We start from the raw sequence: 27384 nt of genomic DNA, 5'->3' as shown, positions 1-27384 counted from the left end.
CATGCACGCACACACACACACATACATACACATACACATGCAAACACATGCAAGCACATACATGCACACACACATATGTATATACATATACATGCATATACACAAACATGCACACACAAACACACCAGGGAACCAAACTTACACGGACGGTACCCTTTCCAATCACTCACCTCAAAATTCCTGCCATGCTTCCAATTTAATAATGATAACACTAAATTCAAAGGAGATTTTCTGGTTAAGTAAGCTTTTCATTATCATGAGTTACAAGATACAAACAGAAAAGTGTGCAACAATCAAGGAAGATGAGAGTAACCAGAACAAACGTCCAGGTACACTGCTACACCATGGACGGACTCTCACTGGCTCCCTCTGCATGCCTTCATTTCTTGCTTCAGGCAAAGACGTGACTTCACAATAAGAATTTTCTACATAGGCTCCCAAATATGTCCACATGCCTTTAGATAATTTTGTTATTTTTGTGTGTAAAATTCATAAGTGGAATCCTACAGAATATTGCTATATGTCCTAACATCTTTTACTTAATAGCATCTGTGGAAGATTTGGAGTAGAGCTAGGGTTTACTTCTGTTTTATGGCTCTTAAATGTTTCAACGTATGAACATGTCAGAAATTATTTATCCTTTTTACTATCTCTGGATATTTTCATTGTTTCTAGTTTGGGATAATTATGAGTAACAAGGCTACAGACATTCTTTTCTACATAATGAATTCTGGTTCACATGCGAAAACTCAATGGGTTCTATTTTGGGTTTAAATTGTGGGATGACAAGATGTGCATGCCTTCAGCTTTACCAGCTGATTCCAAACTGCTTTCCAAAACGGCCAAGACAATTTACACTCCTAGCTGTGTGCTCAACTCACACTATTCTCAATTTGCCCAGCACTTACAGGTCTGTATTTTTTTTTTTTATTATGCTTGTGGTTATAAAAAAATTTTTGAGTTTTTTAGTTCCTTTTTACTTTTCCAAAGTTCCAGCTCAACTATTTCATATGCTTTGCCTCTAGAATTCCTTCTTTTCTTATGTTAGTATTTGTTTGAAAAAAATCTATTTTCTAGTTCATTGTCCTTTAGTTTTCAAAGGTTTCCCCCAGTTCTGGGACATGCATGTTCACTGTAAATTGATGTCTTCGATAAATGAGTTTTTATCCTAGTTATTTTAATGTGTTCAAAATTACCCATTTTGTATCTTAAATGTGTACATTCATTATTTGTGTTTTTTTCTGAGACAAAATACCTGACAAGCACAAGAAAGGACTTATTTTGTCTTACAGTTCAGGGGTCGGAAGCCATGGCAGCAGAACCTTGAAGCATTTGGCCCCAGCACATCTTCTGTCAGGAGACAGAGAGCCTGTTGCCAGAACTCTGTCACTCAATCCCAAACTCCAGTTGGTTCAGTCCAAGTATAGGGTGTGTTCCCCTCCCCCAGTTGATCTAATCTAGCATCTGTTTTAGAGACATGTCCAGAGGTTTGTTTCCATGGTAACTAATTACCATAAAATAGAAGCACTTTTTTTGTTTTTATTTTTTCTTTTCAAGACATTCTTTGTGTAGCCTTACCTGTCCTGAAACTCACTCTGGCTGGCTCTAGGCTGGTCTTTAAATCACAGAGATCCTCCTGCCTCTGCCTATCGAGTGCTGGGAATAAAGGTGTGCACCGCCACTGGCCTGCTGAAAGCACTTTTAGAAATGTGAGACCTTATTTAACATAGAAGAAAGAAATCCCTTCCTAACCTCAAGTTCCAGAGGACAATTTCCAACAGTGTCTACCAAAAAAAATTCTTACTATTTTGCCCTTTATATTTAAATGTATAGCCCACCTGAAGCCTTTATAATCTAAGGATGTAGCTCATTGTTTTTTATCTTTCTCTGTCTTAAATCGAGGCACCATGTTTTCCTATAAGCATTTACGTTTAAAAGAGCATCTTACTCATTTTCCATGTCAATATAAAGCATATTGAAAGTATTAAAAAATAGTAAAATCTAGAACTGTTTTCATCAATTTCATAATTATTGTTCAAGTTGATGATCAGATTCTGCATAGAATTTTTAAATGTAGATAAGCCAAGTTGTTCTATTAAAACATGGTAAACGTATCTTGATAACCTTCTAGTTTGAGAAGATAATTTATAACAAAGAATCAAATGGTAGGAGAGAGAAAGGGTTAGTGGTAGAGGGGGTGCTGTTCTCTTAGCTGCTTTCTGCTGGTTAGTGTCCTTAGGTTCCTTGGAGCCAGTCCAATCCTTGTTTCAGGAGATCGCCAACTTCTTCTCTCACTGTAGCAACAGCAACCCAGGAACTGCAGGGGGAAGCAGCAGCAGCAATCTTGTTCTTTCTCAGACCTCCCCAACACTCTCTGGGCTCTGGCATTTATTCTCTCTCCATAGTCCTCAAATTTAAACTATCTGCACCTGGCAAAGAGTGCCTTTCAGAGCCTGAATGAGACAAATAGTTTGCTGCTATGTACTATTTGAATCAGCCCCACGTCTCACAGCTGGGATTAAAACAAAGACATGTTTATGTCCACAACAGTGCACAGTTGGAAGAAGTTGGATTATAGTATAGGCAGGGGCAGGGTTATATATATTATCCATCAAAACAGGAAAGGCATGACCTTGTTTCTGTGGCCAGGAAGCAGAGAGTAGAGAGAAATGAGAGTTAGGATATAAAACCTGCATGGCCCACCCCAAGTCACCCACTTCCTCCAGCAAGGCACCACATGCTGAAGGTTTCATAGCATTTCACATCACACCACCAGCTGGGGACCATATTTTCAAATGCAGGGTTTTATGGGGGACTATTTCAAATTCAAACCACAACACCCACCATGCATGAAGCCTAGGTTTTATCCCCAGTAATGCATAAACAGAAAGCATGCCTATAAACCTAGTATTGGGAAGGAAAAGTTGGGAGAATCTTATGTTCAGGGTTATTCTTAGCCTGGTGTTTTAGCCAATATTCTATAGCTGTGAGGAGACACCATAACCAAGACAACTCTTATAAGAGGAATCATCCTATTGTGGCTTGCTTACAGTTTAATTCATCATTGTCATGGTGGGAAGCATAGTGCCACAAAGGCAGATGTGGTGCTGGAGCAGTAGCTGAGAGTTCTACATATGGATCCACAGGCAGCAGAAAGAGAGACAATGGACCTGGCATGGGCTGTTGAAACCTCAAAGCCTACCGCTAGTGAAATGCTTTTTCCAACAAAGCCACAGGTACTCTTAGGAAGGAAACACCCCTTCTCAAGTAGTGCCATTTCCTGCTGACTAAGAACTCAAATGATCCTGTAGGGGCCATTGTTATTCAAAGCCTCACCTGGCCTGGAAACCCTGCCCTTCCCTCAGAGAATCAAATTGGGAAGCAGTGGAGCAAAGGCTCTTAAACAAGGGTACATCAGAATACATTTTGGACTCTTTCAACATTCACTTGAAATTGTTTAGTCTCAAGTTAGTTTAGACTATGGGCCAGACGTGGATATTTATATGTGGTTCCAGTCACCATTCATGTATGACCCAGAGCCAAGAAGTTAATTTTAATTTCCAGATCCAGCATCCGTTACTTACAACTTGACATATATTACTTAAAATTTCTGTATCCTCAACTACAAAATGGGATGAATAACGTATCCTTTAATGGGTTTTATAGACTCATTGAATAATAAATCTCGTTTCTCTTCCTTCTGTAATCTGGGTTTATTAAGCATAAATTGGAAGCTAATAAATTTCTAGTGGGAAGATTTATTGAAAGTAAATAAAGGAAGTTATATAGAAGTGTTTATGAAATAGGAAACATCATTTAAATACAAGACACTTTAATGTAAAATTTTAAATACGATTTTTTATTTTAATTATGATTTGTTTTATTATTTTTATTGTGTGTGTTTGTGTGTCCGTGTCTGTGTGTGATGTGCATGTGAGTACAGGTGCCCCAAGAGGCAAGATGCATTGGACCTGCCTAGAAATAGTTACAGGTGGCTGACATAAGTGCTGAGAAGTAAACTCAGGTCATCTGAAAGAGCAGTACAGACAATTAACCACTCGCTCATATCCACAGCCCCAGATTTTTAAATGTGTTATCATGCTAAGAAGAGGTTAAGGAACAGAGATAAAAGAATTTAATTAATATTAGACACAGGGGCACATTTGAAGGGATTGAATCACATAAGCAAGAAGAGTGGAGATAATCTTTCTTACTCTCACCAGGCAATATTTTTTTTTCTTTTGTAACCACTGGTTAAATGACATAAGTGACATAGGACAGTTGGGAGGGCAGAGCTATTTCTCTAGCTGAGATCAAGTGTATCATAGATCTCTGAGTAGGAGTCACTGACAGTCTCTTTCCGCTTGTTGGTTTCCTGGTTTACTTTGGTCTTATTTGGCAAGCAGGAGCATGGACAGAAAACCTGATGAGCAGAGCTAGGTGCAAATAAGCTATAAATTCCTCTAGCAGCCCCCTGAGAAAGACTCTTATTCCTAATAAAACAGCTTCTGAACCCAGAGCCAGTTGTCTGCATAAGAAGGAATTTGTTCTTCAGGCAAATCAAAGTGTATTTGGATATCACATATAAATGTCACTTTCAAGTGTCTGATGTATACAGATAATATTCATGGTGGACACCATCTCCAAGTCAACCTAAGTGTTGCTAACAAGCTTGACTCTCCAGCTCTGTCCAAAGTGATGTTCATGAGCCAATAGCCATATTCAAGAACCATTCCACAAATGATTAGACCTGTAACCAACAAAACTGAAAAGAAGCCTGATTTTGGATGTGCTAATTATTTTTCTAGAAGTGTGAACATCATCCAACATTCTGTTTATAGTTATATTTGATTAATGTTAGCTTCTCTATCAGTTAAAATATTTCTCATTCTTATTAAGTGTTTAAAAATAACTTTTGATTTCTCCTACATCCAATGTCCATCCCATTTGTCTTTCTAAATGAGGACTGGTCATCTTACCCTGAGTCCTCTTTCTTGTTTATCTTCTTTAGGTGTATAGATTTCAGTATATTTATCCTATCTTATAGGTCTATATAAGTGAGTATATACCATGTGTGTGTTTCTGCTTTGGGGATACCTCACTCAGGATGATCGATTCTAGATTTAACAATAAAACATTTAAAGCCCCCACCCCCCAAAAATAACTTTTGAGATTGAAGGTTGAGCTCAGTGATAAAGTCCTTGTCTAGCATGCACATAGCCCTGGGCTTCATCACTAGCTGAATGAATGAATGAATGAATAAATGAATGAATGTGTTTATTTAGAGTGCATTCATTATATATAACATAGACAAAGAAAAAGGACAACAACATAAACTTTACTAGTTTTGAAGCATGCTATATACCTAACTAAATTAGAATTCTCTTGAAGTCTTCCTAGGATCTTTTAATTACTCTCAAGGCTTGGTCCAGAGTGGTTATCACCATCTTCAGGAATATTCGGTTGGTCCTAAGTGCCTCCCAGCAGTGTATGAACATCTGCTGGGGACACATGCACCTCCTGCCTGCAAAGTGATACATTCATGCTTGTCCCTCCATGGCAGTAGCAGCCTCTAATTCCAGCATCACTGACAGGCTGCAGCCATAGCTTCGCTTGTCCGTTTAATGTCAGTTTAATGACACTGAACTTAGACTGCATTTTGCCAAAACTCAGCCTTCAGCTGTTCTGATAAACTTATGGTGAGGAGAGCATGTTCTGCTTCAGAAAGATTGAACGCGAATTCTCAATTTCTCCCCCACCTAAGCTCCAGCCAAGAATGCTGTTAAATGGCTGGACGGCCAGCAAAGCTATCTGGAAAGGGAACATTGTGTCCAAACTATAGCATGAGAAAGAACTAGAGAGTCCTCATAGTATAAAAATTATAAGTGGAAACTAGGAAACAATATTTTTTTTAGGTACCAAGTCTAGGATTTGCCCAAAAGAGAAAACATTTCAGTAAGACCCTAAGTCTTATGCTGGTTTGTAATATGTTTTCAAATTTCATTATTACCCTGGGTTTACTGCTGTTGTTGTTGATTCTTTTTCCATTGGACTGACATTTGAAGACCAGTAAAATTGAAATATTTAGAATGTTGTCATGACTAGCTACCTAAGATTATGATTTTTTTCAGGAAATGATTTTTCAAGTTTCAATACATTAATTATATTCATATATATTTTCTATAAATAAATAAGGGTTGGATGGGATCATAATACATTGTATACATATATAAAAATTTTAAAGAGTAAATTAAAGACTTACCACTAAAAATAGCATACCAATGAGAAAGAAAAATATCCTAGAAGAAGGCTGATGGATTTTTACTTACAAAATTATGTTGTGTTTATACCTCACGTAACATACAGTCTAAGTACAATAATTTCAGACCAGTCTTCAATACATTGATTAATGACTGTTTAGAGGTGATCAAGCTGAGAGCCATTTGTGAACGTCGTAAAACTGCTATCAGTTGCTGGTGGATGTTGCAGTATCCCAGAGATTAAGGAGACAGGCTTGGGAGTCACCCGGACGAGAAGCGAAATCCCACTTCCACCTCACAAACTGCTAACCAAACTTTGGGGAGGTCATGCAATTTCTCTGAGCTTTGGCTTCTCATCTGCAAAACAATAACACTGTGTGCTCCCTATCTTACGTTCTGCTAACTGCTCTCCTGGTGGCTTCCAATGCTCCTCCAGGAAGAAACCTGATTGCTGAGATTGCTTCACGAGTTAAAGGTTTCTTCACCCGCAACCTCTTTCCACTAAGCTGAGTGAGGCTGTCTTACCACGTGTGCTGATTTGAATACGTGTGGCCCCCATAGACTCATATATATATATATATATATATATATATATATATATATACATACACATATATATACACATATGCTCAAGCTATGTATAGTTCACAGTCTCCTCCTTTATTCCTGCAGATCAAGACAGAACTCTCCAGCACCATGTCTGCCTGCATGCTGCAATGCTTCTCACCACAATGATAATGGACCAAACCTTTGAAACTGTAAGCCAGCCCCAATGAAATGTTTTCCTGTATAAGAGTTGCCATGATCATAGTGTCCTTTCACAGAAATAAAACCCCAACTAAGACACCACTATTGTTATTTTGCATCTTGTCATTTGCATTGATAACATCTAATTAAGCATTTCTCAATCTAAAATCACTTAAAGGAAATACAGGTTACATTTTCCTTTTAATTCGTACTGATTTCTCTTTCTTTCTTAACCCTTTTACTTTTTTTTAAACCTTTTAAATCTCATTGTTCCCTTAAGTTTCATTACAACCCCTGCCTGGGCTCTGTGAGCCTATTTTTACAGTCCTTGTTAAATCTAAATTTTACCTTGCACATCCAATCTGTTGCTTTGGCCAATTTCCATTCTCTTCTTCAGCATGTCTACATACATTTCTGAATGTCTCATTCTGTTTTCAAATTGCAAAATGTTGTATACACTTGAAATTCATTGGGCATTTTGAAAATTAAGCACGTTTCCCAAAGCAGCGGCTCCACACAGCCACCCTCCCTGCATGTCTCGCCTAAGCTCCTCCAGCCACACTTTTCCCTTTGTCACACTTTCATTCCAGTCCTTGCCCCGCCATCGCAGACAGCGATCACAGGGTTCTGTCTTTTCTTAGTCGATCTCTCCTCATTTTCAGGACATGTAGTTAGAATATTCAACTACGAACAATTCTTGGACGGGTTTCTCGTTTCTGGTAGCTCCTTCCTGGCACTAGGAGGCTGATATTGATCTTAGACATCACTTGCTGTTATTTCCTCATTTTGCAAAAGAAGGCCCCAAGGCCTAGACACACTGAGCAGGGTCAGCACCTCCCGTCCTGTCTTTCCAGCCATAACCGCTCCTTGAGAGCAAAGGTTCCATTGCTTTATACAGCTTCATAGGTCTGCACAACCTAAATATATTTTGGTGCTGAGAAAAAGTTAATTCTATATGATATATTTATGTACTATTAGAGGTTATATAACAAACCATGTGTTTATAACACATGCTTGGGGCTGCAGAATGGCTTAATAAGGGAGGGCATTTGTGACCAATACTGGTGACCTCAGATGGAGTTGCAGAATTTACATGGTAGAAAGAAAAAACTAATTTCTGAAATGTGTGCTCTGACCTCTGAGTAAACAATGTGTGACATGTGTGTATACAGATGTGCATGCACACACACATGCAGACACACACACACACAAACAAGTGCAAAGTTTTTTTTTACAGTAAATGATGCTGACAGTGTTTACATTTGGTGGGAAGTGACTTTGAATGATTGTTTTGCCATATTGTGGATTCTTCTGGCATCTATTAGTCCAGTCTATTAGCCCATTAGTGATAAACATAATTCCTACATCAAGCAGTATTTAAACAACTGCCTTTATTCATTTTCCACTAGTAGTTTTGATTACATGAAAAATAGACAAAAATTATTAAACTATAGAATATTACTCAATTTCTCACTTGAATTCAGGCATAACAGAAAAATTCTCAACCTTTTATAGTTGCACAGGCCTACACGTGCATTTTATCTCATCTTTAAATGTTGTGAGATAGTACAGCAATGTGAACATTGCGTTGTAAGAACCCTTGATCTAGATACACACTTAACGCAATGTTCCCAAGAGACAATTTTCATCAACAAATACTTCTCTTTTGCATCTCGTAGGAATGTAAAATGCAAATGCGAAGTCTATCAGGAACATGAGTGTGTGGCTGTGTTACATTATTTCTAGGGGATCCTAAAGCCAAACCAGCAGGGGAATGTGAATCGTGACACAGTGGCTTTTCTAGGGGGAGATGGAGCACAGCACAGAGCTCACCCATTCAAGGAAACTAGCAATCACTGGAAAAACTTTATTCTGACCAAGTTCAGAAATGTTTAGAAAATGAGGGAGGAAATCTGGTAGATTAGAACTGGCAAGTCTCATAGGCAGATATAGTCAACTGGGTCCTTGTTTTGTACTTGAAGAACTCAGTGAATTTGCAGTTGGTCAGGCCTCCGTTTAGAAGTCTGAAATAAGGATATAAAAAAAGTGACTTTGCAGAAATTTTTGAGAACCCAGAAGAGTAATAAATATGTAAAGTTTGAGGAACATTAGAGCCACTCAAATATTTTCTTTCGCTGCCTTCTCATCCTTTTTCTCCTCTTTAGAAATCACTGTAAAAATGAAGTTAAATTTGCATAATTCAAATGCCTCTCTGTCCTTGCCTCCTAGAATCATATTTTTAAAAATAAATTACAAAAGTCCACCCACAGAATGAAAGAAATAATTGCAAAGACTATAGCTAATAGGAAACTAGTATTAGACTATCTAAGCAATTTCTTCATATAAAAATTGAAAAAAGAAATCACCTGGTTTAAACATGGGCAACGGATTTGAATGGACACTTCTTAAAATATGCAAAGGTCCCTATAAATCCTGTTTTACAGGCTTTATACAGGTCCCCTCATAGGGACCTCCAGCTCTTTTTAGAGATGTTGTCATCAGAGTAGATGTCGTTGGTTGGTCACAGTGATATGTCCCCTCACATCTGCTAGAACGAGTATCATCTAAGGGACATGCAATTGAGAAGCTTGAATCCCCATTCGCTGCTGGTAGGGACGTCACGTATGGAGCTGTTCTTCAGAGCCGTTTGGCAGGTTCTTACACAGTTAAACACGGAGGTACCCGATGATCTGGTGGTTCCGTTCTTATGCACACATACGAGAGGATGGAGAGCATACATTCACATGAAAACACACTAGCTGTTTAAGAAAGCTTCTCTTCCCCAGAGCAGTAACAACCCAGTTGTCTAGCAATATGTAGATGGATGAACAAATGGCAGTGAATCCATACACAGAAATATTCTTTTCAAGAGGTGCATGGAATCTAGAAGATTACCATTGCATCACTGATAACGTTGCTCTTCTCTTCTCTGTTGGATTTCTCATTCTACTTCCAACTACAGTTTGGTTTGAGTTGTCATTTGTCCTTGATAGCTACATATAAGGCACTTTGTAAAGAGATGGGCTATAGTGAATCTTTTTTATTAATTACAGTTTATTCACTTTGTATCCCAGATATAGCCCCCTCCCTCATCCCTTCCCAATCCCACACTCCCTCCCTCTTCTCCCATGCCTCTTCCTGAGTCCATTGATAGGGGTGGTCCTCCTCCCCTACCATCTGACTACTCATCAGGACTGTCTTCATTGTCTTTCTCTGTGGCCGTGTAAGGCTGTTCCCCCATCTGGGGGAAGTGATCGAAGAGCTATCCACTGAGTTCATGTCAGAGACAGCCCCTGTTATCAATTCTAGGAAATCCTCTTGGACACTGAGCTGCCATGGGCTACATCTGTGCAGGGATTCTAGGTTATTTCCATGAATGGTCCTTGGTTGGAGTATCAATATGAGAAAATACCTCTGATCCTAGACTTTTAGGTTTTCTTTTTCTCCCTGTAGAGCTCCTATCCCCTCTAGGTCTTTCTATCCCCCCTTCTTTCATAAGATTTCCTATACTCTGCCCAAAGTTTGGCTATGTGTCTTAACATCTGCTTTGATACCCTGCTGGGTAGAGTCTTTCATAAGCTCTCTGTAATAGGCCTCTGTCCTGTTCCCTGTTTTCTCCTTCTTCTGATGTACTTCCCCATTCTGAGTGAGAATTGATCATCTCACCCAGTGTCCCCCTTCTTGCTTAGTTTCTTTAGGTGTACAGATTTTAGTATATTTATCCTATATTATATGTCTAATATCCACTTAAAAGTAAGAATATACCCTGTGTGTCTTTCTGCTTCTGGGATTCCTCACTCAGGATGAAGTTTTCTAGTTCCCACCATTATAAATTAATCTTGAATGGTGCTTGTGGTGACCTGTGTAGTGTGTAGAAGCATTCCTTACTTAGTCCCCAAACTTGATCGGGCTGTGAACTTCTCCAGGGCTTCTTGGGCTGTCCTCTTCTCAGGTGGAGCAGGATGGTGAGGAGAGAGTGGCAATGGGCCACACTCCTTGTCTCACTGGTTTACACTCCGGTAAACAGCTCCCTTTTTGACCGTTAAGGGGACTGTGATTATACTCACACCATTATCCTCTGCTTTCCCTCTTCCTCTAAATCACCTCATCCCAGCTAGTCTCCCAATGGCTACATGGCTAGAGAAAACAACACCCCCTCCTCGTTAACACTCACTAGCTGGCCAGAAAGAATGGGTTCTCCACAGCATCTCCAATAGCCATGGTGGAAGGTTGAAAGGCCCAATCTTGTGTATTAGCCCACAGGAGGCTCAAGGGCCAGTCTCCATGACAACAGAAGGGTAAATGAGGACAAAGAATGGGGAAGAAGGAAGAGAATAGGGAGGAAGAGGAGCAGGACTGGGAGAGGGAATGGAAAGTGCTGTTGTGTTCATGGTTATAATGGCAAGGTCATATGTATTCCGTGATACTCTCATGTCCCTGCTCTTAAACTCTGTCTGTCCTTTCTTTTGTGATGTCCCCATGCCTTTGGGGTGGTGATGGATGTAATGTTCCTCTTGAGGCTGAATGTTCATCAGTTTTTTTATACTTGAAGTTCAATTAGATATGATTTTCTACATTAACCATTTCTTTTGAGATCAGGTCTTATTAAAAACAGAATGTTCTGGCATTCTATTTATAGCTGCCTCCTTTTCCTGGCCCCTGCCAATAGGATTTTTTTTGGGGGGGAGTGGTTTTGTTTTTATTTTGTTTATTTATTTATTTATTTTTTCTGTCAGTCACTGTGAGAACGTGGTCCAGCTTCTGTGAGTAAAAGTCACAACAGTGCAGTAGGGTTGTTCCCACACTGTGCCTGGCAGGGCTGATTTCAGACTGTAGCACTAGCTTTCCTGCAACATGGGTCCTCTCAGCGATTCCGCATCACTTCCCCTGCCCTGCTGAGTTTCAGTGTGGGTTATCTCTCCAACAGGAAGCATGTAGACAGTTCTCTGAAATGAAGAGCAGTTGTTGATTTCTCAGTTTGACCAGGTTTTTGTTTTGTTTTGTTTTTTACTTGTTGAGACAACTTCCCAATCATGCCGGGAAGTTTCAGGTTTCTTTTAGAATGGTGAAAATGTGCTGGAATTAGATAAAGGTGACTGTAGGACAGTCTGAACAAACTAAATTTCTCTGAATTACATAATTCCAAGAAAAGAAAATCTTGAAGTACATTAATTATTCCAAATAATGAAAACATGGAGTAGTCTAAATTCTTTACAGTTTTCAAATGGGAGTTGAGGCAATTCTATTTACAACACAGACCTATAATAATATATACTTGTTATTTTTTATGTTAAAAACATGGAAAATAGAGCTAGAATCATGACTTACTGGCCACTTTCCCAGAGTACTTGAGTTTGATTCTTAGCACCCACATGATGGTCTGCAGCCCTCTTTTGCACTAGTTTCAAGGGAATCTGTCCCCCTCTTCTGGCCTCCTTTGATACTGCACAATTTGATTCTTAGTCATACATGTAGACAAAATACTCATAGACACATAAAATCTTTTTTTTTTTTAATTTTAAAAAAGGAAATATGGACAATGGTATAAGGCTGCTGGGTGACAAGCCAGGTATATGATTTTATCAGATACACAGCTTCAGGGTTGTAGCACATGGAGTGGGCCTTAAGTCAAATCAGCACAAGCTTTGTGCCACCATTGTCCTAGTATATGTTACAGGCAGGACGTCACTGTAGACCAAAGGCTTTGGCTGGTGTTTATGTTTCCTTTTTGGTGTTGTGCAGAATAACCTTTTGTACCAAAGATGATAGAACATAAGATGAAGGCTTTTTGTAGGCACCAGCTCAACCTCCCGATGTTTAATGAGCTGTGCAGGTTTTGTCTCAGCAGAAAGGCTCTGATGTTAGTTTGTGGAGAGCAGCCTATTTGTCTTGGCAACAGCCTGGGTTGTTGGGGATTCCCATGGGACCCCATCAGCCAACAACTCAATTAGATATAACCCTATTTCAGTACTGGAAGCTTCCTTTGCTGACAAGCTATGGCCAGTTGAGACTCCATTATTATCTATTATCTCCCTCATTATTTGGTAATTTCTTTTAGATCCTCTTCATATATGTGCATATTTTAGGAAACGTCTACTGTGTTAGGTTTCCATACCACCCCTCAAATGCCCTAGCTATCTCTCCCTGTTTTCCCTACCTCAACTAACCCTCCCCTCTACCTCATGATGCTCCTGTTCTGCTACAGCACCCCTCCCCGTCCATCCATCCATCCATCCATCCATCCATCCATCCTCACTATTCTAGTTCCCTTTCCTTTTTAAATTTTTTAAAACTTATTCATTGTATATCCCAATTGAAGCCCCCTCTCTCAACTCCTCCCAGTCCTACCTTCCCTCTTCCCCCCATCCCTTTCTCCTAGTCCATTGAATGGGAGAGTCCTCCTTCCCTGCCATCTGCCCCTAACTTATAAAGTCTCATCAGGACTGCCTAGATCCTCTTCCTCTGTGGCCTACTAAGGCCACATTGACAGGGGCAAGTGATCAAAAAGGAGGCAACTGAGTTCATGACAGAAGCATCTCATGCTCCCTTTCTTGGGAACCCACATAGAGACTGAGCTGCCTATGAGCTACATCTCAGCAGGGAGACTAAGTCTTCTCCATGCATGGTCCTCTATTGGTGCATCAGTCTGTGCAGGACCCCCTGGGCCCAGATTTTTTAGCTTTGTTGGTCTCCTTATGGGACTCCTGTTTCCTCTGGGTCCTTTTATCCCCCACTTCTTCCACAAGACTCCCTGGGCTCTACCCAAAGTTTGGCTGTGAGTCTCAGTATCTGCTTCAATCCCCTGTTAGGTGGAGCCTTTCAGACAACCCTCTATAGTAGTGGCACATTTACACAACGGAATAGTACCAAGCTTATTAAGAACAAGGAAATCATGAAGTTTGCAGGCAAATGGATGGAACTAGAAGAGATCATCCTGAGTGAGATATCCCAGAAGCAGAAAGACACACATGGTACATACTCACTTATAAGCAGATGTATAATAAAGGGTAACCATACTAACATCTACAGACCTGAAGAAGCTAAACAACAAAGAGGACCCTAGGGAGGATGCTTAAATTTCATTCAGAATGGCAAACAGGATAGATACCAGGAACGGTGGAAGGGAGGAAACAGGATGGGAGCGATTTTCCTCTCCTAAATGAGAGCTATCTGTTCCCTCTAGTCCCTTACTCTATACCTACCCCCTGTGGTTCTATGGATTGTATGTTGGTTATCATTGGCTTCACAGCTAATATTTCCATATACTCAAATACATAGTATATTTATCTTTCTTGCATCTGGGCTACCGCATTCAGGATGATTTTTCTAGTTTCATCTATTTACCTGCAAATATGGTCACTTTTAAAAATGGCCTTTGAGCATTTATTTGTTGAGGGACAACTATGTTGTTTCCATTTCTGGTTTTTATGAATAGAGCAGCATTGAACATCATGGAACAAGTATCTCTGTGATAGGATAAAGTACCCAAGAGTAGTACAGCTGGTCTAGAAGTAGATCAATTTCTATCTTCTTAAGGAACTGCCACACTGATTTCCACATTGTCAGTATGACTCTGTACTCCCACCAGCAATGAATTAGCAGGGTTTTTTTTTTTTTTCCTTTTTCCACAGAAGACATGTATTTTCATTGTCAATGTGTCTAGTTGGAATTAGAGAACAATATCCAGGCGTATTTCACTGGGTATCTGTGAGGTCAAATAGGGGCTGAGGCTATCCAATCAATAGGAAAGAAATGAAATAAAGGCATATAGTCTAATGATACTCTAAAGTAGACTTTTGTAACTCCAAAAAGGAAAATAGACACATCGAGCTGCCATGGCCACCTCTCCACTCTTCTATTTCATTCCATTCTTTTCTGAAAAAATTGGCATCATCAGTATTATTACCAGGTAATATGAACTTTAAGAAAATGAGAAGAAAATTGTTTTCCAAGAAAGAGTTTCGCAAAGATAACAATGCTCTGAAAGTCATTATGAAGCTGAGGATGACCTTGAACCGCTGACTCTTCCCCAGCTCCTACCCCCACCTCTGAGCATTGTGATCACAGGCCTGTGCCACCATAGCCAGTTTATGTGGTGCCGGAGATTGAGTCTGGGGCTTCATGCATGCCAGGAAAGCTATACCAAGAGAGATATACTACAATTCTTCAAAACTATTTTATGGAGCTGCAATTACAGCTCTGTAATTAGTTCAGTAGCATGAGTCATGCTTGGATTGAATTTCTGTGTCAGTTGTACTTCCCATTGAGCTTTGCATTCCTCCTGCATCGAGTGGCAGCAATGTTAATCAAGACTTCCACATTTGATACAGTGCTTGCCATATTAAGAGTCTAAAAAATTCTAGTGCTTATCAATTCATCCAATTTCATATAAGCTCTATTAATTGTGCTGTGATTCTAATAATTGTACCTCATAAATTTAAGAATCTACTGTTTTCATTTTCTTTAATTTGTGCCTACTTCAACTCTAGCACATCGGTGCTGGCCTTGGATTGAACTGTTAGCTGGTCTACATCTTTGGGTGAAATAGAAGAATTTGATATTCTGTCGCTTCTGTACATGCGGTTAAAGTCTTGTGAGGTTGGTTACTAGAAATGGCTACATCAGCAAATGCACTGACAGAGGAACTGGCGACTGTTGACAGTGAGTGATCTCCAGTAGCCCTTCATATCCACAGCACTGAAATTAGAGAGAGCTTCCCATTGCATTAGGTCCTGGCACTGAAATTAGAGAGAGCTTCCCATTGCATTAGGTCCTGGTACCAAGTACTAAGAATATCAGGTTTGAGATCTTTAAAAGGTACTATTTTTTTTCAATGAATCTTAAAAATTAGATGTGGAATTGTCTCTCTCTCATCATCTGGGCAACTAAAGGACAATCTTAGGCCATCATGTGATTTTGTACTAACTTCTACCATTAGATGGTTAGTATTTCTTACATGGCTGAGGTCCTAAAATATAAATGTCATTACTGTTTCATTTAAAGGTAAAATAACACAGTAGAAGAGAAAATGCTCTTTGGTAAAGAGGAACAGGGAGGAGAATCTAAGAAAACACCAAGATGTGAATTCCATGTGACACAGTGGGAAGGAAGAAATTTTGCTTTCTTTCATTCACTTGTTTTAGAAAGTCTATGTCCACATGCATGTGTATGTAGGTGTTTGTGCGGTGTGCATCTGTGTGTTCATGAGTGTGTAGATGTGGTTTTGTGCTGGGTGAAGGTGTATGCATGTGTTTGTGTATGTATAGACCATAGGCTTGTGTTGAGTGTCTCAGTTGCCTTCACTTCGCTGACCCCAGAACTGGCTGGGTCAGTTAATTCAGCTATGCAGCCATATGGGATTACACCCATACAGCATTTATAGACACAGTTGTGCTGCAACTTCTTTATGTATTGAGCTGGCTCCTCAGCCCCTGAAATACACTTAAAATGACTTTCTAATCACTTGTCACTGTGCTAAATACACTGTGGGCCCATCATTATTACATAGCCTCTGCCTTTAAGAAGCTTTCAAATCTAGAAAAGAAGTGAATCTGTCACTAGTGGTTAAAGAATAGATAGTATTTCACCAGCAAATTGACACTGGGTGAGGTGGAGATGCCAGATCATGGAAGGGAAGTCATGGGACAGGAGGAAATGAAGCTCAAGAGAAATACAATACCCACTCCTCTGAAAAAGCCAAAACAATTTTAATACAGAAAGTGTTTACCCTTCTAAAATCGCACATACCCAACACTTTGTATAATACATAAAACTGTCTTCTTGAAGGTATCTTTTCCGAGTCTAAATAGTGATTACAAGATATGTGAAAGTAAATATATTAATATGGCATGGCTAGTCAGTACTGTATAATATAATAGTATACAATAATAAAACTCCATACGTCACACAGTTTATACATGTTAGGATGGGCTGGCTGTATGAAATTTCTAGGTACAGATAGATACCTGCTAGCTGAGGTAAACATTCTTTAACATTGCCTGTGTGTCCTCTGCCATGAACGATAGACAGTGAGAGTTAAATACTAGTTACTGTGCAGGCACTGCTGTTGCTAAAACACATCTCACGTTTCTATGCAGTGTGAGTTGCAAATGTTCTCAGAGTCACTTGGTTGTGCTAGAAAGCTTGACAGTGCTGAACACACTTGTGAATGACGCAAAACCTCTCGATGATCAATTCTTGTGGATGCAATTTAACTATCTGCAGCAACACTAATTTACTTATTAAACTTAATTACCATGAAATGCTTTGGTTGTCAGAAAAAAATTGAAATCAGGGAACTTCTTTGCCACTTCATTCTGGTGGGTGGCTAATTCCCGGTGATATTCACAGCTGAAAATGTGTGCTTTACGTATCTTTGTCTTAAGTGATACTCAATTAGGAGTGACAAACCCAGTCCTCTCGAAAAAAAAGAGCCCCTCCTCCGAAAAATGTTGCTGAATGACTTCAGACTTTCTTTTGGCTCAGACACATTCTACAAGGTGACTTTTGTATACTGTCACCCTTGTAACACCCTTGTAACTGCCTGGGATGGTACAAAGGCAGTCCAGGGTGTTGGAAATCTCATCTAAGCATAAAAGCCCAATATCTTGAGAATATCAGGTGGGTACTGCTTTTAAAGTGAGCTCAGGACAATACTTCAGAGAAATTCACCGCAATAAATACAGTAAAAATATCTTTGTCATATGCATAACTTCACATGTGTATACAGACAGACAGACAGACAGACAGACAGACACACACACACATACACACACACACACAAGTCTAGTTAAAATTGTTGCCAGAAGATTACAAAGTCCACCTATGTTGATCCCAAGTAATCATGGCATAACAAAAGCAGTAAAATGCAACACAGACAGTCCCAGAGTTTCCAGACTTATTCTGTTCCATTCCCTGGGAGCACGGGTGGTGAAAGCGTGTGGCGCTGTGCTTGCTGTTCACAGATGTTGCCTGGGGCCGTATGTTCTGAGCAGCTTCAGATTTTTTCGTTGTCATCCATACTGATCTTTTTAAATGCGACTGGGCTGGCCTGCTTCAAGGAAGTCTTGGACACATCCGTATGCATGGTGGACATGGCTATGGTCTCGTAGTCGTCGTCTCGAGACCGGAAATCGCAGAAGTTGAAGAAGAACTGCAAGTCTCTCTGGAAGTTTTTGTTCAGGAACCCATAGAAGATGGGGTTGACGCAGGTGGAGATCATGGCCGTGAGGTGGCAGAGCAGGAACAGTAGATTGTGGTTGCAGGTAGCAATGATCTGGTGGTTCCAGTCGAACACAGTGTTGAAGATGGTAAGGGGCAGCCAGCAGACCGCAAAGGCGACCACGATGGACAGCAGCATGACGTTGATTCGCTTGGTCTCACTGGACCTGTATTTGCTGTCCCTCATCTTGTCCATCATGTTGTTTCTCCTCTTCAAGCGAATGTATATCTATGAAGAAAGGAAAGGTTGAGTTCAAGTAGGGCATTCACCTCATGGGGAAGTTTGTACAAAGAAAGTAAGAAGGGAAACGATTAGGTGCAGTGTGAATGGTTTCCTTACCTTGAAGTAGCATATGAATATGAAGAAGAGTGGGCCAAAATACTGCAGCACCAGAAGGAGGGTCGTGTAGGACAGCCTGTGAGAGTCCGATGGAAATTTGTCAAAGCACACAAACTTGTCCTTGAATGCAGCAAGTGTGACATTCTGGAAGGGCTCATCAGTCAGAACTTGATAGATCAGGAAAGGCAGAGAGGAAGCCACTGCAAGGACCCAAATGACAGCGATGCCTATGTAAGCGTGTCTGTTATTTGGTCTCCACCCTCTTGGGTTGATGATTAGCTGATGCCGTTCCACAGCAATGAGAACCAGAGAGAAAATGGATACTGTAATTGAGACACATTGCACAAACGGATTCAGTTTGCACATGGTCTCACCGAAGACCCAGTGGTCCATCAATGTGTACACAAAGGTGAAGGGGAGACACATGATGGCAACTAGCAAGTCTGAAAAGGAAAGGTTCACGATCAGGATGTTGGTGACATTTCTCATCTCTTTCTGTTTCAGGATGATTATGATCAATGCCAGGTTCCCAGAGATCCCAAGAATAATCACAACCCCATAAGCAAGAGCCAAAGTGAATATCACAGCCAAGGGCAGGTGACAATCATCTCTTTCAAAAGCCAAAAGCGGAGAGTTCTCTGAGATGTTATAGTGAACTGACTGATTTTCAAATCGGGAAAACAGTGTTGAATTCATTTCTTTAGCTTTTGTTGTATTCTATTAGACAAGTGGATGGTATGTTTCTTCAAAATGGGTCAAATCTTCACTTTATTCTTATGCCATACATTGGAATCCATTCACCAAAATGATTCTCAACTCTTCGTTTCCTTGAACTTATTACTCTGTCAACAGAAAAGACCAGTTGCATTATTAAATTTATTGGGGGCAGTCAAAATGAATTCTGTCTCACAGAATTCTAAAGAAAAGAAACACATTTAAATATTTTATAAAATTATAATTTTTTTTTAAATCCCACAAACATTTTAAAGCCCAGCTATAGTGTTTTTGAGACACAGTCTCTCTCAGGTAGCTGACCTGGAACTCACTTTTCAGCCAAGGATGACCTTGGGCTTCTGATCTTTGTCTCCACCTCATGAGTGATGGGGTTACAGGCACCACTGACTTTATGGCAGTGCTGAGGACTGAACCCAGGAATCCCAACATGCTAGACAAGCACTCTACCAGCTTAGCTACAAACCCAGCTCCCCAAAAAGTGTTTTTAACTGGACTTGCTCACACGCCGCCAACTCTCAGTGGTCTACACATCAGTAGAGTGTTTGTAAATCTTGAGCCTCCCAAGTGTTAGAAAAATGGTGCCAGCAGCAGATTCTCAGACATAGCAAGAATGTGAATGTACAGGAAACAACATAATGCACAGACGGAAATATGTAACAAAGCAAAAGAGCATCGAAAAATGTGTGGTGGAAGTGTGAGTGCAGATATCGCGCTGTGGTAACCGCTCACCACACACCGGGCTGCTCCGAAGGACAGATGCCCTTTCACAAAAATCTTCACAAGGAGGTGACCTATACCGTCAAGAAAATTGGTCATGTAAGGAACAGCTTTTGATAAACCGTATGATGTGTTTAATTAAAAAAAATGGTTCAGACTATACATCTGACTTCTCATGTTTTAATGAGTGGTTATGGCGTACATGGAACCGTGTTTAGAGGTTTGTCTAATGAAATTAGAGATGAAAAAAAAAAAAAGAAATGTGACTAAAGGATGTACATTATGTAAGAAAAAATGATGTCACCATGAGGAACAGAACCTGAATCAAACGGATGAAAGCGCTTGTCAAAGAAGTGCTGACCACGCATGGAGGCTTCTGCATTGTGTGGGCGATTCTAACTTTAAGACCCTCTAATTTTGACTATCACACCAGAAGATTTCAAAGAATTTCTAACATTTTATCCAAGGAAATGTCCTATTGCCTCTATTTATCCAGCTATGTGAGTGTCCAATGCAAGAGAATGATTTTGATTGTAATCTTAAATTTTCACCCCATCGTGTGGTATAAACATACTTATCTTACTGACAAGATAAATAAGATAGTGATTTCACCAAGGTCAGAAGCTCCTTTAGAGAAAGAAAAGAGAGAGAAACCTCTGATCCCCCCCATCTCAGCTTTGCTAAGGAAATCCATGGGACAGGATTTCTCCTGGTAATTAACTGGCTATTTTGTATGTGTTAATAGGCAATATTCTCTGTCTGTCTGTGTTAGAACAATGAAGAAAATTGTGTGGATTTACTTCTATTGAAAGGAAAAGGAGAAACTTAATGTGCAGAAATGCACTTGCTCTTTCAGTGACGCCTCTAACAAACTTCTCTTTTGACAATTTTGCTTTCCAGAATATGAGGTCTTTTCTATTGTGAATCACAATTTGGCCTGATAAGATGAAGGATAAAAGTAAGCATTGCCGTCATACAATCTGACTATATAGCATTAAAGCATGGTGATGGAATGATTTTGTTCTGGCTAGTTTTATGTTAACTTGACACAGGCTAGAGCCATGTGAATGGAGAGAACTTTGATTGAGAAAAATGTCTCTATAAAACTGGGCTGTGGGCAAGCCTGTAGATCATTTCCTTAAATAGTGATTAATGGAGGAGGGTCCAGCTTATTATGGGTGGTGCCATGCCTGGGCTGGTGATCCTTGGTTCAATAAGAAAGTAGTCTGAGGAAGCCATGTAAGCAAGGCAGTAAGTAGGAACCCTCCATGGCCTCTGCATCAGCTTCTGCCTGTTTAAGTTCCTGCCCTGAAATTACAGTGATATGGAAGTATAAGCCAAATAAATCCTTTCCTTCCCAACTTGCTTTGGTCATGGTGTTTCATCACAGCAATGGAAACCCTAAACAAGGACAGACTTCAAATGTGGATGCTTTTAGAATCCAACTCTTCCCTTCTATCATGTCACCTGAAATGACTTTTGGGATAATCACACACTATTTTCCCCTCAGGAATCCCCAAACCAGGAAGAACATAGGGTGGGAAAGCAGGGCTTGAAGGAGTGGGTGATGACTTTCCAGTTTTGGAGAGAACTGTTTTCTGAAGCAACATTAAATCCTGGAACAACTATTTACTTGAACTTGTCAGGCATGGTTGCAGTGGAGAGAGCAGTGACCTTTTCACTGAGCTTCTAGTCTTATGGGCAAAGAATGACAAGAAGAAATAAATTAGTAAAAAAGCACAGTGTGATAACCAAGAAAGGGGATTGAGGTTGTTGAGATTTGGACAGCTGAGCATCTTAGATGACAGCAAATATCCAGGAGTGCTGAGTTAGGAAGCCATGGTAGGCATCTCAAGCCTGGCCTCCCTGGTGGAAAAAACAAATAGAACATTTCTAAGGCTGAAGCATGACTGTGGTGCCGAGAAGAGGAAGGTGGAATGAGGGTGGGCTAGAAGGAGCTTCCTGGGAAGGCTAAATGAGAAGCTGACAGTGCAAAGCGCTTTTAACGGATAGCCTTTGCCTTTTACTCTTAGACATTTAGAGGCCAGTAAGATGGTCTGACAAGTTAAGCCAGATGATGGAGTTTGCTCCCCATTACTCACAAGGTAGAAGGAGAGAACTGCTTCCTGCAGTCCTCTGACATGCATGTCAGCGACGCCATCCCCCACCACGAAATAAATTAATGCAAAAGCAAATGAAGACACTAGTGTACCTGGTGCTGGCACCACATTTAAGAAAGGAATGGGAAGTCAAGTGACTAATTAGGAGGCTTTTGCAATGATTCAGGGAGGGGGCGTGGAGCATAGTAGTATATGGAGACGAAGAAAAGAAATTCTATGTATGGCTTTTTTTGACAACTACAGGAATTCACAAAAACAAGAAGTTGTTTGAATTCCTGGGCTTTGAAGATGGATCTCTCACAAATGGGTTTATACAGACAAGGGGAACTTTCCTTCTTTTGTTAAGGATGGGAGCAGTAGTCATTGCAGCTGTGGGAATCGGTTTTGTGTTAGACACAAGGTATGTTTTGTTTATCTTTGTATAAGTTGGGGAAAGAATAATGGTCAGGAAAGTAACATTACTGAGAGTTTGGATCTCACTGTGAAAGGAAACAAGCTGACATTTGCTCTTCCATGGTATTTCCTACAACAGTAAGCACTGCAAGAATTAAAGACTGAATCTCAGCACAGCTCCCCTGCACATTCAAAATACATCACATACACTAAGAGTTGGCAAATTAATTCTCTCTCCCACCTTTCCAGGACAGTTTCCTTTCCTTCTTCCTTGTGGGAATTCTGGCCCTTCCCTGCATGCTGTTTCTACCATAAAATACAGTGTTCAGGGCATAACCTGATATATATATATATATATATATATATATATATATATATATGTATATATATATATATATTCCCTCACTTGTTTAGGAGAAGGAAAGAAAAGATCAACTTTGTCATACACAGCCAAAGTTACTGCTAGCTTATCTAAATGACTTACGTAATTCCCTGTTCCTTCCCGGGGAATGGGGGAAGGGCTTGTTCAACAGACAGCTGCCAATTGACAGTGATAAGGAAACACTAGTAAATGATAGTCAGGAAGAGCACGCTGTCTTTTGGATGGGTAAGGAAGTAGTCTCTCTGTCTCTGTCTGTCTTTTTTTTCTCTCTCTCTCTCACTCTGTGTCTCTCTCTGTCTCTCTCTTCTCCTCACTCCCTCTCTCACTAGGGAGCCTACCCAGAGAAGCCCTGCACTTCCTTAGGTGTCACCCAGAGTTATGCTTCCTGGAAGACCAGATGTAACTGGCAAATCACAGAGCACTCCAATTAAAAGAACGGTGGAAGTTGGAGACAAACCTTATCTCTATCCCCCCCCCCACAGGTTTTCATGCTCTAGGTCCTAGTGTCTAGGACTTACCAGAGGATTCAGTCAAAACTCCTGTTTCACCACCCTCTTCTGTATTGTATAACTATGAATCTCCTTGATTCCTAACGCCACCCTCCGCCCTCCACACACACACACACACACACCGAAAAAGCGAGAGAAGGAAAGAAGGAGGGATGGAGAGAAGAGGAGAGGGAAGAAGAGAGAGAGGAGAGGAGAGGGAAAGGGAGGGAGAGGGAGGCAGGGAGGGAAGATTTAGTAATCTCTCAGGACGCCTCTACCCGCATAGAAACGAAAGAGCCCAAATGAACGAGCACGGAGGTCAGTCTGTCTCAGCCCAACACGGGTCCTTCAAACATTTGCATCTCTGCGATCTACCTGGGGAGCAAAAGAATATCCATCTAACCCCTTCCGCCCGCCACAACTAGGTCATCCCTAACCTGTTAGCCCAGCACGCGATTATATTTCTAAAAAGAGGTGAGGAGCCGGTCAAACTCCGAAATAGGAAGGCAAAGCTCATCTTGCAAGGTATGCTAGGCAGCCCGAAGGGGCCAGGCAAGGGAGATTGGGGCAGAGGCACTCCCACTGTGGGGTCCGTGTACGCGGGCAGCCCACAATGTCCCACGTGGTGGGAAGCAGGACAAATGCTCTGAGATCTAGGCAAAGCCAGACGCCCCCAACTCCGGCCCAGCGCATTCCATCATGGTACCCAGGAAAACCGGACCTCCACGCGGGCAGAGGTGCCAGCCTGCTCCAGCCCGGGCACGTCCCCCGCCTTGCAAGAGAGTTGGAGGAGAGGAAAACTTCGGTTTCCACCTGAATCCCCCACCGTGGGGTGCCAGGATGCTCCAGACCCTCTCCCTCTGAGGTCTCACCTCCACAACGTCCCAGACCCGTCCCACAGTCCAGAACATCCTGCCGTCTACTCCCACTGGGAGTCAAAGCTAAAGGCTGACTCCACGCCCCACTCGGTCCCCACAACCGGACCAGACACCCGCATCCTTCCTTCCTCACACCTCGCCCCATCAAGGAGAGATTTCCTCAGAAGTCCCTTCAAAAAAAACGCCAACTTGCAACTTACCTTTGGAAGAATCCGTCTGTTCGCCGCTGCTGCTGGGGCGGGACCAGTGCAGGGAGGAAGGATCCGTGGGTATTTCTCCAGCTGAAACCCTGAAGATTGAGAAAGATAGGAAGAGACGCCCCCTTAGAGCCGAACTCCACCTCATCCCAGATCACGTGACGGCACCCCACGAGGATCACCCAAGGTTTCCCCCACCGCCCCCTCCCAACACCGCAACTGGGATGCACAACTCGGGGGTGCGTTGCCTAGGAATTCGGAAAGGAGAAGCAGCTAGAAGGAAGCCGCGCTGTCGGAGCCGTGCGCCGAGCCGGAGCCCCGCTGCTCCCCGCCTCGAGGAAGGCTCCTGTGAGCCCGTTAAAAAAGTCCGTGCCACCGCTGGTTCCTTTGTCTGCAGGTCAGTGCCATCTTGTGGCCAAGTCCTTCTCGGAGAGTCCGAGCTTTAAGCCCGAGTCCAGAACCCGGGGAGAGCTTGTTTACCGGAAGGGGGAAGGACGCACTTCACCGCAAAGCCTCAGCTAATGGCTTTGGTGACGCTCAAACATCCCGCAAGCCAACACCGAGAAGTTCTTTTCTCCAGTCTAAGAGAACAAAAAAGAAGACCTTTACAAAGCCAAAGTAGCGGATCTCGCTTGAGAGCCTCTGAGCCCCTTTTCCCCCTCACTAAGAAAATGCATTTGAATCAGATTGGCTTTTAGTTGCTTTCTTAGGGGAGCATGGAAGCGGTCTAGGACACGATGAAGCCAGCATTTCCCTGCTGGTCACAAGGAGTCAATGCAATTCCTCTGGCGATTTATCTGCTATGGTATGGACCCTTATTGGTGTGCCCAGGGGACAGGGTCCTTGCAAACTGCCCATGGTATTTGGTGGTTCAGGCTAATCGCTGACACACTGATCTCATAATTCACGTGGTTTTCTTTCTCTTTGAAAAGACAAGGCTGGGTAATGCACGCACATGAGCACACACACACACAAACACACACATAAACACACACAAACACATAATTTACTTATCTAGAAACTAGAACCTGTTGAGATTCAAACTGTTAAGAAATACAAGAGCTTCCCAATACATGGGTGTTGCCTAGGCTGTACATGTAGTTCATTACAAAATAACCAAGATTATTTGCCTTTAAAGTAAAAAAGTAAATACAAAATAAAATCCCGTGACATGAAATCACATGGAACTACACTGTTAAGAAATAAGTGATTTGCTTTTCTGAGGGTTAGCTTGAATAAGAATCATTTATCAAAACAAATTTGGTTGGTTTTGCACACTGAGATGTAGGCACTCTCTGGGGCTTTTTTTGTGGGAAAAGCTAAAATATTTGTCACTGGGCACATTATCATATGGCTGGAAGAGGATTATGATAAGATTTAAAATGTACAGTGTTTATAGAACAGCAGATATGCATGCACATTAAAACGCTCTACTGGTTTATCAGTAAAATGGAAATAGGAACAAGTGAGGGATTACAGTTTCTTTAGAGTATGGTCCTCGCTTGCGCTCCTGTTTCTACTCATCCTCTGTCCGCTCCCTCCCTCTAAGTCACAGTGTTCCTAGGAGAGTTCCCTACAGTTCTGACTGTCAGACCAGCTAGCTGTAGACTGCCGTCAGCACAACAGGTAAAATGATTTAGTTCTTTACCAACAATATGTTTTCATGGGGTATCATTGATGCCCAGAACTACTTTGGATTTGAGAATACAATTTGGACTTGGGTCCTTACTTGTTTTCCAAGAACACTAATGAAGTTTCTCTACAAGGGCAGCATTAATATGGCCACTGCAGTTTGTTTCATTACCTTAGTTTCTATGAACTGTCCCCATAAAGTAAATTTATAAAGCTGTGTTCCTGAGATATAACTTAAACAAATAAATTGAAAGATTATTGCTCTCAAAAGATTTTTATGACAATATTTGTGGTATAAAGTTTGGGAATGCTCATCAATGGCATACTTAGATAACTTTAGAAAGACAATTTATTGAAGACCATCTTTAGTGGATAAGCTAGAGAGATTACAAACTCCCTTTAATGTAATTTTATGAGAGATCTACAATAAGCAAAACCATTCATATTTCTGTGAAGATAATATGCTAAATTTTAAGATGATTTCTTTTTCTTTTCTGTTTTTGAGGCAGGGTGTGTGTAGCTGACTTTAAACTCAATATAAAGCAGAAGATATTTTTGAATTTCTGATGCCCCTGCCTCTGTGACCCAAGCTCTGTTATGCTCTCACACCTAGTTTGTATGATGTATGGTGCCAGGGAGTGAACACAAGACTTCCTGTTACACGAGGGTGGCACTGCCAACTTAGCCACACCTACAGCAGCTTCTAATGTTCTCTTGGTCAACAGTTTCTCTTTGCCGTATGAATTGACAGATAAATTTTGGTCATTAAATCTAAGTACACCTTAGTTTTATCACATAGATAATGCAACATTTTAACTGTCTAGCCCAGCTTTAAAATTGCACGACACAGGGTTGGGGATGCAGTGGAGTATAGCTGCCATCCAAACGTTCAGGAGAATTCCTGAAATAGTGCTAGGCTTTGACACAGGTCACTTCCCACACTGAGCACACTGATGAATCCTGACAGGAATTGATCCTCTATGTGAAACTAAAGTACAGGTGAGTGATCTTGATGGGAAGTTCTGTCCATGAGGTAGAGCTCCCAATGAAATGTGCTGGTGAATCAGTTCATATTGTAAAAATTGTGTGTGTGTGTTTTCCCCTTCTGGTGTCCACTCAGTGCACAGTGATGAACAATAATGGCAAAGAATGCAAGGTGCAATGTTACTACATTAAATGGTATCGTACTGGGAAAACAGAGAAGTGCCTCCAGCAAAGTTATGAATGAAACTTGCAGTTGAGAATACTAGTGTTCACCTGGACATGGCGGTGCAT

The 27384-nt window shown here is 41.1% G+C and overlaps 1 protein-coding gene across 2 annotated transcripts; it reads right to left on the bottom strand.

The window, feature by feature from the left end:
• Positions 1–16695: 16695 nt before the first annotated feature.
• Npy1r (neuropeptide Y receptor Y1) lies at positions 16696–25148 on the bottom strand. Of its 2 annotated transcripts, none has more exons than XM_021659715.2 (4): positions 24958–25148; positions 24481–24569; positions 18568–19409; positions 16696–18456 (listed from the first exon to the last, which is right to left on the bottom strand). In XM_021659715.2, exons 3-4 carry the CDS (start codon positions 19261–19263, stop codon positions 18004–18006), a joined length of 1149 nt encoding a protein of 382 aa, XP_021515390.1. In that variant the 5' UTR covers positions 19264–19409; positions 24481–24569; positions 24958–25148; the 3' UTR covers positions 16696–18003. The 2 variants fall into 2 exon arrangements, with proteins under 2 accessions (XP_021515390.1, XP_060237847.1); XM_060381864.1 differs by lacking the exon at positions 24958–25148 and adding an exon at positions 24711–24933.
• Between the last annotated feature and the right edge of the window lie 2236 nt (positions 25149–27384).

This window comes from Meriones unguiculatus, chromosome 4 (genome assembly GCF_030254825.1).
Source record: "Meriones unguiculatus strain TT.TT164.6M chromosome 4, Bangor_MerUng_6.1, whole genome shotgun sequence".
Classification (NCBI taxonomy): Eukaryota; Metazoa; Chordata; class Mammalia; order Rodentia; family Muridae; genus Meriones; species Meriones unguiculatus.
Note: the sequence above shows the minus strand (reverse complement) of the source record. Positions and strands in the feature narration are given on the sequence as shown.

What these genes read in the sequence shown, in the direction of transcription:
- Npy1r (XM_021659715.2), bottom strand. Translation starts at nt 19,263, where the DNA reads ATGAATTCAACACTGTTTTCCCGATTTGAAAATCAGTCAGTTCACTAT. An exon ending in TATTCATATGCTACTTCAAG is followed by an intron (nt 18,457 to 18,567) that starts GTAAGGAAACCA and finishes CTTTCTTCATAG; the next exon opens with ATATACATTCGCTTGAAGAG.